The following is a 13,092-nucleotide window of genomic DNA, read 5'->3' as shown; positions in this document are numbered from 1 at the left end:
ATGTATGTAACACCACAATGCATCTGCAAATTCCTGAGCCTTAACCCTGACACAGAATGTAAAGCTTTAAAAACTTCCAACATTTAGGTTTAATGGCTGAACGCATTGTAGTCATATATTCGAATATATTTCACACCCCATAGTAACAGAACAGAAATTAATTTAGAAATAAAATATAGAGGGTTCATTTATTTAAAAGGTCCAATTAAGTATACTGTAAATATGTCAAACATTATGCAGAAGAACCCAACTAATACTCATATTTATTATTATAAATGGGAATAGCCATATTGTTCACAAAGCAGAAATATAGCATCGATAGCAGCCAGAGGAACATTAAAATCTGCAATGCTCGTTTATCATAACAAAGCAAGAGGTTTAGAGCTGAGCCCCTGTGGAAGATAATTTAGCGGGATGGAAGCATTAATTATAATACATGCTTCACATAATGTAAAGTAGGCATGGCTGCTCTAGAGGTAGGAGCCAAATCCAGGAACTGGAATGTCTTTACTCTTAATGGACTGTTCCTGTGTTCGCAAAACATGGTTGTGATAACTGTCATTGTTGGATACTGGACCAATAGTGAAACAAAAGTAAGAAATCACAGATTGTCTACAAAACTATTTTTACTCTGTATTTCAAACTAAAAATTCATAGTGGTTACCTACACTAGAGGGAAAGACATAAGGTACAGTAAACACAAATAAATTTACTGCAGAAAGTGTGTTACTAAAACACAAAATGAAAAGTAAAAAAAAAAGAGTGTAGCAAAGCAATTCCTGAAAAAAATGTAGGGGAATGTCACTGTAAAAATATAGAATTGAGTGTGAACAGAGTGCAAGTGGTTGTCCTTGTCTTGTTTGTTTAATTTTGGTATGTCGTAATGCAAAAGTGTATAAATAGAAACTTTTAAGGAAAACAATAGCCGGTTCCTTTTTCATCTTGGACGACTTCTTATATCCGTGGATCAGCAATATGACCCATAGTTAAGATTCTAAATAATATTACTTGTACTTATTAAATGGAATGTAGCCCTCAAAAAGTACCATAAAACAAATGATATTTGGAGGCTTTTAAAGTAAAGACTAATGACATGTTTCCTGTACTGTATGGATGCTCATTTTATAAACAAAGGAATTCTTAAAGAATTTATCCACTCACTAGCTCTTAATAAAATGGCATTTTTTTTAGTAAACTTGGATCAAAGTGAAACTATGAGGATGCTAGCAATCTATTGCATAGCAACACATAGGCTATGATAACATCAAGTTGTGCTGCAAAGAAAGTGCATTTTCCCTCCACAAATTACAATTGCATATACATTTTAGGTGGATAACCCTTCAGGGGGGTATTCAATTGTCCACGGGATTTTCAGCTGAAATCCAGCTAGTAAATTACCGTATTAACGGTTTTTCCGCGCAGGATTACTGTAACAACGGTAATTTTCGGCAATCCCGCGGACAATTGAATATGCCCCTTAATATGTTAACAACTACATTACACACAAACCTGAGTTGCATCCATATTTGCCACATGATCAAATGTAAAGATTTTCGGCTCAGGTTTAGAATGCAAACGGATTGTATTGGAAGACAGAACGGAGAGACAAAGTTGCTGATCCCCATCTCCTGCAACCAGATTTCCTTCTACAGGAGGTCGAATTCTCACAAAGACTTTTATAGCATCACCTTCAGGGCTGTATAGAGAAAGAAAAGGGGAGCATATGAATATCTTATTATATCTACTACAAAGTAATGACAAACTCACAAAACAGTACATTACTAATAACAGGACACAGGAAAGCACACACATTAGGTACAGTGCGAGTCTCAAATGAGCCAGTCTCTGAAGGGTGCACCTAAACAAATGCTAAATGTCATAGTCTAACACCGTGATGGCAAACCTATGACAGTCAAACTGCCTGTTTTAAACATGCCAAACATTTTCTCTATACAGCACCACCGCGGACGCTTCTTTGACAGCGCCGCGGCTGCTATACAACTCCCCATCGGCGAAATGGAGCTGCTGCGCATGCATAAGATTGCTTGTGGACAGTATCTGGTTTCACCCTGTAACCCAATAACACACACTAATATATATATATATATATATATATATATATATATATATATATATTAATATTTTTTTCTTGAAATGGCACGCGACCCAATGAAGGCTACACTTTTTTCCCGATTTTCGACACACCAAGCTGAATAGGTTAGCCATCACTGGTCTAACATATACACTAATAGAACAGCGCTCATGCGCACAACAGTCTACATTTCAATAGTCTCTTTAACATTGAATGAATGCAGGTTGCAGCAATTACATAGTTCATTTATGTATAATATCAATAGTGATGTATTTAATTCCACAGTTTTTTCTTAAAATGAAGGTTATTCATTATACAGCTTTTTACCTTGGTAAGCAGGTAGTAACATCAATTGGGTCACCTGCAAAACAAAAATAGTTTTCACAAGCAATAATTTTGGTTTATAATATAAAGTAAATTTATTAATGAGTGAACCAATGTTGTTCATTAGCAATTCATAATATTGGCACTGTATAAATAACAAAGATCATTCCTCGATAGAAATGCAGTTATAGTTAAAGTTGATCACTAAACAGCTACTTATAGCAAATGTACAGCGTCTATTAAATGGAATTTAACCACCACCAAATCAGACTACTCATCCCAACCAAAAGTATTAGTTTAAAAACTACTGAATAAGCAATACTACATGTCCTGTAAACAATGAGGTTTGTGCATTGATCCAAATCAATGACTTGTGATCACCACAAGTCAATGACAAACCAAATGCATAAACTATGAACAGACTTTCCCAGAAACCACGGATATATAAAATACGAATGCGCTCTACTTAAAAAAACAAACACGTACTAAAGAAAACAACAGATAACCTACAACAACCTATCCTCTGATCGTTGTCATTTAAAAGCCCTCAAGAATACACGATTGCAAAGAACAACATACACATACCCTTTGTGCCCGGTGCCATACTTGTTGTCCTTCCGTAACTCTAATTCCCGAATCCGATATATTGATTCGTCTTTCAGCACCGTCCACAACCAAAATGGCGGAAACTTCAAATTTGGCGCTTTAAGGTAAGGCAACATTCAGACGCTGTCACTAAGTCACACCCACTTGCGGAAACGTCCGTATTCTGGGCCAATTGGTGCACAGAATCGTAAAAGCTTTGTCGGCCATGTTTGTGAAGTTCACATGGGCACTTAGAAGGGGACGTTTTGAATGTTTACCTTTGGATTGTCCTGCCTGAGACGCTGTCTTATTGGGAGTGTTTAGAATCAACGCGAGGAATTGTGGGTATGTGATCTGTGTTATTAGAGAAGGTATGTGCGGTCGCTTACTCCATTCCATGGTTGTGTCTCTCTATCATGTAGGTGGCTCTCTAATAAGGGGCGCTCCTTGTCTGCAACACCTTGTTATTGTACTTTTTACTCTGTTTCATTTTAGCAATTACTTGCTTTTTCTAAATGCACCTGTCATCTGATTTATGGTGTATTGTCAGTTGCTGCCACGAGCAGTGTGTTTAAATAGTGTGTCTCTGTGTAAAATCTGCTTTTAGACTGAGATGTACTCGGCATAAATGGAAAATATCTACATGCACAAACAGACTAATATGAAACTGTAAATCTGCTTCATTGTCTCAGATTAGATAATGCCAATAAAAAATCCAATCTTCATTCAGCAACAATATAATAATAAAGAAAAATCCTTTGTTATTATATACAACTTGCATGCATTTTATGTAGTTGGTGCATTATAACTTGTTGCTGATGTGTTTCGGGTTCAAAGACCCTGGGGTAAATGTATCATACCCCGGTTTTTTCAACTCGCCGGGAATCTGTGAGTTGACAGCTAAAATTTAAAGCGGCGCTGGCTTGTAAAGGCCAGCGCTGCCTTTACAAGCCAGCGCCGCTTTAAGTTTTAGCTGAAACCGGCGAGTTGAAAAAACCGGGCTATGATACATTTACCCCCCAGTCTTCATGCTATAATTAAGGCTATTTCTACCCAAAACATGTTGGCCAAAGTCATTGGATTTTATATGGATGCTATATCCCATCACTTTGCAGGTTCAATAAAATTTCATGCTTTATGTGTTTTAAGTGTTTTTCTGAATAGACATTCGAATATTTATTTACTATTCATTATACGCTAAAGAATTTGCTGGCGCTATATTATATGTTACATTATTTATATAAATGATGATCAATCATGTAACAGTTTGGTGGGGAATGTGCTTCTTGCATATTCATAGTCTGTGGGTAGGTTGTATTTTTAATTTGGCTTTATATGTTGTTTGATCACACCTATTACCTTGCTTAAAATGTTTTGTATGGGCTGTATCCAAGATACTGCTTGTGTTTCCTATACTTGTGTGCATAATTTCCAATATTGCATCTTTTCACAGAGTGATAACTGTCTTGGTTAGACTTCTACAATTGCAATAACTATAGTTTAATTAGTTTCAAATTATTGCAGTTGGACAAAAATATTTAGCACACTGTAAAAAAGGGATCTTGTTGGCCTCTTTGTCAAAGCCAGTATATGGAACTTATTTTATGGGTTACTATTCATAATATGGATGTAGTGTTATTTTATGTACATTGTATATGTCCAATGCTCCAACTATCATCCTAACACTTTAATTGTCTTTTAGCCATGAGTAAAAGGAATCCGGTGTCCTATGTGAAGCCTGCAGAGCCCTCTTTCCTCAGAAAGTTTAAGAAGGATGTTGGTTACAAAGAAGGTCCAACTGTAGACACCAAGGTAAAGTGTCTATATTAATATTTATAGGAGAAAAAACATACCAACCCTTAAATTAGTCTCTGTTTGCTATTCATACCCAATTATATTGATGGTACCCTGTAGGTAAAACACACAAAATACTGAAATATAAATAAGCGCACAAAACACGTAAAGCAGCCCTTCTTATCCACAGACCTCGCCCATGAAAGTCATAGAACCAAAAATAAACAACATACAACAAGAAAGAAGACGGCGCTATATGTTGTGTTCAATAAAGGGTCCAATGGAAAAAATCTTAATGTTCAGTCTCACTGTTAAGAAGCCAATGATCCTCCACATAAATTTTCATTGAAGTCGTAATTATTTCATTGGGTAATTCAGTATCTTCCAACCGATAACTATTTATGTTATAGATGTTCAAATCCTCATTATAGACGTCAGCATGTCATGTGAAAAAGAAAAGACAAATGATGGTGCAGTACTTCTTAATGAACACAATAAATGTGTGAAAAAAATATCCAATATATATTTGAGGGTGAAATTACCAAAATGCTATGGAGTTTATTCTTCACAAGAAAAAAACGGAGGTATATAAAAACCAGAACTTGCAACTTTATTACCAGTACTTATACTGGATATCAGAAATAAAAACATATAATCTTCAAGAACCAAACTCGGGTACAGGTGGATCCTTACCGCAACAAGATGGAAAAACAGCATATCATGAAACACTCTGATCCCTGCTCGATGGATGCTGCAGGATGCCGGCTTCTGTGTTTCATTACGTGTATGCGGTGAGTAATACTAGTTTTTCTTGTTAAGAATAAACTTCATAGCATTTTGGTACTTTCATACTCAAATATATTTTGGATATTTTTTTCACACATTTATTGTGTTGATTAAGAAGTACTGCACCATCATTTGTCTTTTCTTTTTTCTTTTTCACATGACATGCTGACATCTATAATGAGGTTTTGAACATCTATAACATAAATAGTTATCGGTTGGAAGATACTGAATTACCCAATGAAATAATTACGACTTCAATTAAAATTTATGTGGAGGATTATTTGGCTTCTTAACAGTGAGACTGAACTTTAAGATTTTTTCCATTGGATCATTTATTGAACACCACATATAGCGCTGTCTTCTTTCTTGTTGTATGTTGTTTATTTTTGGTACCCTGTAGGTGTTTGCAGGGACATTTTACTCATGGAAAGTCATTGTGGGTGTTGATGATTGCTCTACAATCTGGAAAACATTAGTCATCAACTAGCCACAACCAGTAGTGAAATTCCTAATTTTTTTGGCAATGGTGTTTGTTTGATCTACGGATTTCACAATATACGTTGGAGGCAGCCATTTGTTGGCTTACCCAAATATTCATGCGACTACCGCCTATCAGGTTGTTAGGGGTCAGGCCTTGTGAATATTTGTCCATTAAGTGTCTGAGAGTCGACCATCATTGTCAGTGAATTGATAATACTGCAATCTCATAAATATTTGTTCAGCTAGAACAATGGCTACCTCCACTATATTGGGGGCAGGTATAAAAAGTGTATTCCCATGAGAACTCTATTGTCCAGGCATATTTTTTATTTTGGTTGGCCTTACATGTGACAACAGGGTTTGCTGTATAAATATAATTGTATCCAATGCCCAAATCTAAGCTTATCATATTCAAGAGCAGTGAAAGTAAACAAGTCTACCTGGATGATAGAATTATCTAAATGTGGATTTCCCCTTTGATTGTTGAAATTAGAGGAGTACTCGTCTGCCCCAGTAATCCTTTGGTGAAAATGTTGTCATGCTGTGCAATCTTTTTGCCCTTGTATGTGATAATTTGACTTCATAGGGCACTATTCTGCAATATACAGATATTTAATTTTACCTCCAGAAAGCATCCAACTGGTAGAGCTTCCGCCACCCATTCTTGCAATTCATCATAATCATGATAAATTAGCTGCAATTGTTCAAAGAAGAGCATACAATATTATTCTCTTGGGGCTATGACCTTTTGTGACTGATGGGAGAAGTAATATGGTACCCCTTGTCTGTTGGGATGAAGGGTCTTTACTATTCTATACCATAGCTGGGCCTGGGTGGCTGACACAATCTTTTATAGGAGGTGACACTACATAAATTAGCATTGTAGTATAAAAATAGCAGATATTTTTAATACTGATAAGTATAGTAGGCAAAATTACTGAAAAGGAAAAAGGAAACCATATCAAAAGGTTAGGAGTATTTGTGACCATAGGTGACGGGAAAGGATCTACTCTACTAAAGAGGTCTATTAAAACTTGTCTGGACACATTATCTGAAAATAGATCATCTTTAGAACATTATTTACTTTAATTTTGGCAGATGAGGAAAATGAGTGACGTGCTGACATATGTACTAGAAAGCAATTGCTTTCTGAGCATCCTTTTAGGCATTTATTTCCTTTAATTTCAAGGTATATTCGTTACTACATGACTTTTGGGCTAACAATAACACCAGACAAAATTTTTATAGAATTAAAAATGTTAACCTATATTACTTTCCTTGCCATAGTTGTCTGCTTTGTCTGAGATGTTATGATTGATCTATCACAATGACAGATTATACATGCTTGGGGTCATATATTCAAGTGTGTAAAACATAAAAGAGAAGTAAAGAACCACTCAGTTGGTATACACAGTCTTTGGGATAGCTAATTTGGGTTATTGTAAAAATGCAAAAGCTACGACCTTTCCCCTCTGCAGTGTCGTCCAGAGTGAAGGTAAAACAGTCAATGGAACCTGACCTCACACGCACTAGGTGCTTTAAGGACAAAAGAACGCTTACATAAATAGATTATTTTTTTTCCTCTTCAAGTAAAAGTATATTTTTATTATCTTTATATGATTTTGCTTGTAGGGATTAACAGAATGATTGGGGTATCCTTTTCTTAACATGTTCTTCTTTGATGTTTTGCCCCTTCAGCGGCAGGAACTTCCTAGGATAGCAGATGACAGTGATGGCAGTGATAAGGAGGATGAACAGCCGCAGGTCGTGGTGCTTAAGAAGGGTGACCTTTCAGTAGACGATGTTCTAAAAATTAAACAACAAATCAAAGAAAGTACAAAAGGTTTGTAAATCAGCTTTTCTTCATTGGGAGGTCAATCCATTTAGCCATGTCAGCTAAATAATTAGGTATGGCTTCATAGATCATATTGAGCCACATGTATTGGCGAAGGTGTGCCGTCATTGCCTTTTATAGTTTTGGCAACATCTTGTTAAAGTTGCTTTTGTAAGCACATGTATGACCTAACTTTTTTATATTCAAGACATGTATATCAGAATAGTTTAAAATGAACTGTCTGAGAGCAACATACCAACTATCAAAGCAAATTGATTATCGCAGAAGGCAATTCTTTAAAGTATTATATTGGTTTAATACACTGAAAAATGTGAAATAAAAATACCTGATGTTTTAGTGTGTGATGCCTCATTAGGTATTATTCTAAAAGCAAACAATTCCTGCATCTATACACTCTAATATAGCTGATGATCCTCTTAATCCATTTCTACACAGAGTAATGCTAATAGTTGAGCTAATAGCAGACCATCGTTGGCATAATTAAACATGATATGGTTAGAGGGCTGTTTAAAAAAAAATAAAAAATTTGCACAAATACGCCGATGGTTTACTAAATAAATTCTATAATGAATGTTCATCTGCTGGCATTTGGACAAACTCCAAGGGGTAAATGTATGAACATGCGGGTTCTTCAACACCCGCGTGTTCGGCGATTAAATTTCAAGCGGCGCTGCATTGTAAAGGGAAGTTTCCCTTTACAATGCAGCGCCCCTTGAAATTTAATCGCTGAACACGCGGGTGTTGAAGAACCCGCATGTTCATACATTTACCACCAAGTGTGTGAGAAGCTAAGCACTAGTGTCACGGTGCTGGCAGCTCCCAGATAAGAACCACATGTCACCTATCAGAGGCACACCATATCCAGGCAAGCCGCTTAGTCCTTACAGGACTGGTCATGAGGTAAAAGCTGAAGTCAGGATTGTAGAAGATAAAATAGTGATGGACAAAGTCAAGGAATTAGAGAAGGTAGATTAGTGGGGGACAAAGCAGAGGACAAAGGATTGGAGAAGGTAGAATCGTAACGTACAGTCAAAAATGTCTTCAATGCTCAAACAGAAATTCAAAAGGTTTGGTAGAACTGAGGGACTTTACAGAGGCTACAAACAGGTGAGATAAACTATTCTTGTTGACTTGACCTTTTCACTGAAGGGCTGATTATAGAGTAAGGAAAGTTGTGTAGTCCAAGTGAGGTCACTAGCTAGATTGCTGTTCTTAGCAGAGTGCTGATTACAGGAATTAAGAGAAGGTGTTTGTAGCAATCATTGTTAACTGTCTGACAGCTGTCACCTGGAGTTAGTGTTGTGAATCCTCACAACTAGAGTAGAATCATAAGGCAGTCACTCAACCTCAAGAGACTATGTGGGATAGTGAGGGTTTCTTCTCCTACCACACAATAACTTATTAAACAAAGCCTGTATGATGCAATTATAAATATGTAAACACCAATAGCGCTGTCATGTATGTCTGAGCTTGCAGCTTGTACATTTGCTGTAAACATGTTCATCCCCATTTTGACATTTTTAACATTTGGTTGTCTTACATCATGGAATCAAAATTGGTTTAATACTTGGTTGGTGCAATTATAGCTTTGAGTCTATTTTGCTCTTTGGTCATTTGCACACTAGTTTTGGCCCAGTCTTGTTTGCTTTATTGGTTGAGATTCATCAGGTTGGATGGGGACCATTGGTGAATAGCAGTTATGAAATCATTCCAAAGAAGAAGAAGGTGAGCATGGATGGCTAAAATTAAGCACACGCAGTTAAAGCGGCAATACTGTCGGCTCCATTTTTCTTGGGTGTCAGTCCTAATGTTAGGAATATTATCATAAAACGTTTAGCTCTTGAAACTTCCAAAAATATAAGTGCAACAAAAGTAATGATACTGCCTATGATAATAAATGCTCATTCTTTTTTGTTTTTTTTGTTCACCCCCCTCATTAATGTTTTATTGTATTTGTATTTTATACTCTTTTTAATACAAGTATTCCCTTTTCCAGTATATAGAAATGTCTGCACATGTATTTTTTCTTTTCTTTTTGAGCTTTCATTATATTTGACAAGTTAGAATTGGCTCTTAGGTGTATTGTATAGATAGGTTTGATGCAAACATTATTCAGTGTGTTTTGGGCCAGCGGTTGCAAGCTTGAAACTAGATGGCAGCAAATCCTTGGAGCCTATTTACAAACTCAAAGGTTTGGTACGGAATTTGAAACTCTAAAGCTGTTAAAATGAATACCAGCTCAACATACTTAATTCATCTTTATTATTTATGTAGATGAGGAACCAGTACCTGCTGATGGAAAGATCATGTTTAGAAAGCCAGTGAAACGATCCACTGGTGACAAGTTTTCAGGTATAAATGCAGCTTCCACTAAGAAAAAGAAACTAGAAGAATCCACAGAGTCAACATCTGGCAAATCCAGTCAAAAACATGTGAGAAACAGTAGCTTACTCTCTTTTGATGAAGAAGATGAAGATTAGACCATAGCTTTCAAGATTTCTGCTTTTCATTTTATTAAAAAACTGACCTACTACTTCCAAGATACCCGGCTGAAACATCTAATTATGTTTTATACATATATCTACAACGTACAATGTTCTCATTTGTGTTTTTTTTTTAATAATTTTGAAAATAAATCCTGTTTAGAAAATAAATCCTTGTTTAGAAGGGTTTATTTCCTTTAACTTATATGCACACACAGAAATAAACACCAATAAATGTAAATACAGCTTCAACTTAAAAAAAGAGTGATATATTTGTAAAACATTTCAGTAGATGAAGTGGAAGAAAGCACATAGAACAAATAGTTTGATATGTTGTAGGAGCCTGCACTGTAATTTGTTTTCTTTCCTTAAATGACCTGTTTACACTTGGAAAAGTAATCGCATGATCACCGGTGGCTACCATAAATCCACTCCACATCCCATGTTGAGATCAATATGTAAACTGCCCCTTTAGCTGCAGCATGGTGTATTGCAGCAAACATTACCTAATTGATCTGTTTTCTTGTACACTCATCAAAATGGAAACAGAGATGGCGCTACTAATCACAATAATCCACTTACTCTAATATGTAAGCAAACATAAATGAAGAATTTATGTTTGCTTACATATTAGAGTAAGTGGGTTATTGTGATTAGCAGTGCAATCTCTGTTTCCGTTTTGATAAGTGTACATGTTTTGATTGGCTCACATAAGGATCAAAGGCCAGGAAATAGATGGCTTCATCTGATTGTTTTCGCTGGTTCACAGTGATTTTATTGTTTGACCTGTTTACTTGTCATTTAACAAAAACAATCACAGAATGTTTGTTTTTGTTGCACAACTCTTAAAAAGATTTTTAAAAGGAATGGGTTCTCATTATTTTCAGTTTGTAATTAAGATATTAAGCAGTTGTATCTGTATAATTTGTTAAACAGTTAGTTTTTGTTTGCATTCTATCAAATTTCCAGATTTTGAGTTGTATTAGACTATTGTATATAAATAAATTGTTAATTGTGCCCTGCTGTTGGCTGGCTAATAGTAAGTAGTGTGAGAAAGTACACCATTCACAGGAATCGACAGGTATGCTGAACCATTTAGCTGTTTATTAGCAGTTGTCAGGATGGTAAAACGGCTCCAATGCTGGTACAGCAATCCTACCCAGAAACCGTACATGAAAATCCCCACCACCTACATCTGGCTAGGCATTACTTCCCTGTCTGCTCACTGGCCACTTACTGGCATCGGTGGTGTCAGCCACACATACAGACAGTGTCTTTATCCTCCACCCCAAGCACTACAACAAATCACAGCAAACCAATCACACCCATGTGGAACACCTAGAGGAACCTAGGGAAAACTTAACCCTGTCTGCAGCCTGTTGCTGCAGACTAACTGTGTTTCTACCTGTTCCCTTACAGGGAACTGTGGCAAATATCCCTCTTTGCCACAGTAGCATAAAGTGTACATAGTCAAATTAATCTTTTCTCTGATAACCCCTTCTCCCTATGCAACTATTGTGGACTGCATGCATTTTTAAACATTCCGTACTTGAAGTCAATTTAAGGAAAACTGTTTAACATGAACGACCGTTTTGAAATCATTTCAAGAATTTTATTTGAAAGCAACATATACAATTAACTTAAAAATATACATTTGTATACAAACCTAAAAATCATGTATTTTTGAAAAGAAACCAAAAATCCATTTTGTAAAGCACATTTCTGCTATCATCATCATAGCACCAAATCAACCAGTCGTACAATCAACAAATATTAGCAGCCCCAAATACCCATCAGTAAAAATCAATACAAGATGAGACAAAGCAGAAGCAACTATTTAGAAGAAACAAATAGCACAAAAGAAAACCTTTCAAAGAGGACAATTAGAAAAGAGGGAGGGAGGGCTATACCCCTGAGAGCTAATATTCAAGATGGGTGGGGAAGAAAACAGACAATAAGGGTGTAGAGAAGTGAGTGGAAGGTGTAAATGGAGTGAGAGGGGGGAGTTCTTTAAGATGCGGTGGGGAAGTGAACTGAGACAATAGTGGTGAAGTGGAAGCAGCAGGTGAAACATCGAAGGAGCTGTGTAAGGAAGGACTCGGTAGGCGAGCGGGAATAGGTTTGTTTGAGGGACCACCTGAAAGATTTGGAGGTTTAGGGCAAGTCTTATAGAGGGGGCCGATGGGGAGCAGAATTGACAAATTCCTGAAGGCGGGAGTGTGAGGTTGTGATGAGAGAGGCAAATGTCATTGACAATGAAGTAGGGAGTATTTTGTTAGGTAGTTCAAGGCAAGATAGGTGCAGGAGAAAAGTTCAAACAACTGAATTTGGTTTGAATATTTTGAAAACATCAAGAATATTCGATGATCAGATACAGAGGAAACCGCTTGCAACTGCTTAATGAGCACAGAACAAAAGTCTACTAATGGTAATCTTAGCTGTAGTAATTAAAGATCTTCAAAAATTGCCAGTCTAGTATTTTATACATTGTAATAACAGTTCTGATAGTAAATAATAGTACTGACCGATGCAGTCTTGGAAATGGAGGATATCCAATATTTCTGAACACTTGAAAGCAGCAAAAGTTCAAGTGCAACTGAGATGAGCCCAGAGCCCCTCAGTGCAGTATCAGCATGCTGAGTGATGTAGAAAAAAATATTTCCTATGTAGCAGACAGTTGTTTTATATAAACA

The 13,092-nt window shown here is 36.4% G+C and overlaps 2 protein-coding genes across 4 annotated transcripts in view; one reads left to right on the top strand and one right to left on the bottom strand.

Annotated features, from left to right (window-relative positions):
- Positions 1-3,093, bottom strand: part of KIF15 (kinesin family member 15) — a 98,336-nt gene extending 95,243 nt beyond the window's left edge. The window contains exons 1-3 of the mRNA XM_075212487.1: positions 3,002-3,093; positions 2,420-2,453; positions 1,510-1,696 (exon numbers count right to left, since the gene is read on the bottom strand). Of these exons, the coding sequence (XP_075068588.1) occupies positions 1,510-1,696; positions 2,420-2,453; positions 3,002-3,020 (240 nt within the window). The 5' untranslated portion in view covers positions 3,021-3,093. The remainder of the gene's footprint in view (positions 1-1,509; positions 1,697-2,419; positions 2,454-3,001) is intronic.
- A 122-nt stretch (positions 3,094-3,215) lies between these two features.
- Positions 3,216-11,266, top strand: KIAA1143 (KIAA1143 ortholog). 3 transcript variants are annotated; one of them, XM_075212484.1, is made up of 4 exons: positions 3,216-3,372; positions 4,704-4,813; positions 7,760-7,904; positions 10,191-11,266. In XM_075212484.1, the coding sequence occupies exons 2-4, from the start codon at positions 4,706-4,708 to the stop codon at positions 10,394-10,396; spliced, it is 459 nt and encodes a 152-aa protein (XP_075068585.1). In that variant the 5' UTR covers positions 3,216-3,372; positions 4,704-4,705; the 3' UTR covers positions 10,397-11,266. The 3 variants fall into 3 exon arrangements, with proteins under 3 accessions (XP_075068585.1, XP_075068587.1, XP_075068584.1); XM_075212486.1 differs by having other exon boundaries at positions 3,274-3,346; XM_075212483.1 differs by having other exon boundaries at positions 3,343-3,419.
- The last annotated feature ends 1,826 nt before the right edge of the window (positions 11,267-13,092 follow it).

Source organism: Mixophyes fleayi, chromosome 5 (genome assembly GCF_038048845.1).
Source record: "Mixophyes fleayi isolate aMixFle1 chromosome 5, aMixFle1.hap1, whole genome shotgun sequence".
Lineage (NCBI taxonomy): Eukaryota > Metazoa > Chordata > Amphibia > Anura > Limnodynastidae > Mixophyes > Mixophyes fleayi.
Note: the sequence above shows the minus strand (reverse complement) of the source record. Positions and strands in the feature narration are given on the sequence as shown.

Excerpts from the sequence above, each read along its gene's own strand:
- KIAA1143 (XM_075212484.1), top strand. The coding sequence starts at position 4,706 with ATGAGTAAAAGGAATCCGGTGTCCTATGTGAAGCCTGCAGAGCCCTCT. Across the intron at positions 4,814-7,759 it reads GTCCAACTGTAGACACCAAG|CGGCAGGAACTTCCTAGGAT; the intron begins GTAAAGTGTCTA and ends TTGCCCCTTCAG. Across the intron at positions 7,905-10,190 it reads AATCAAAGAAAGTACAAAAG|ATGAGGAACCAGTACCTGCT; the intron begins GTTTGTAAATCA and ends TTATTTATGTAG.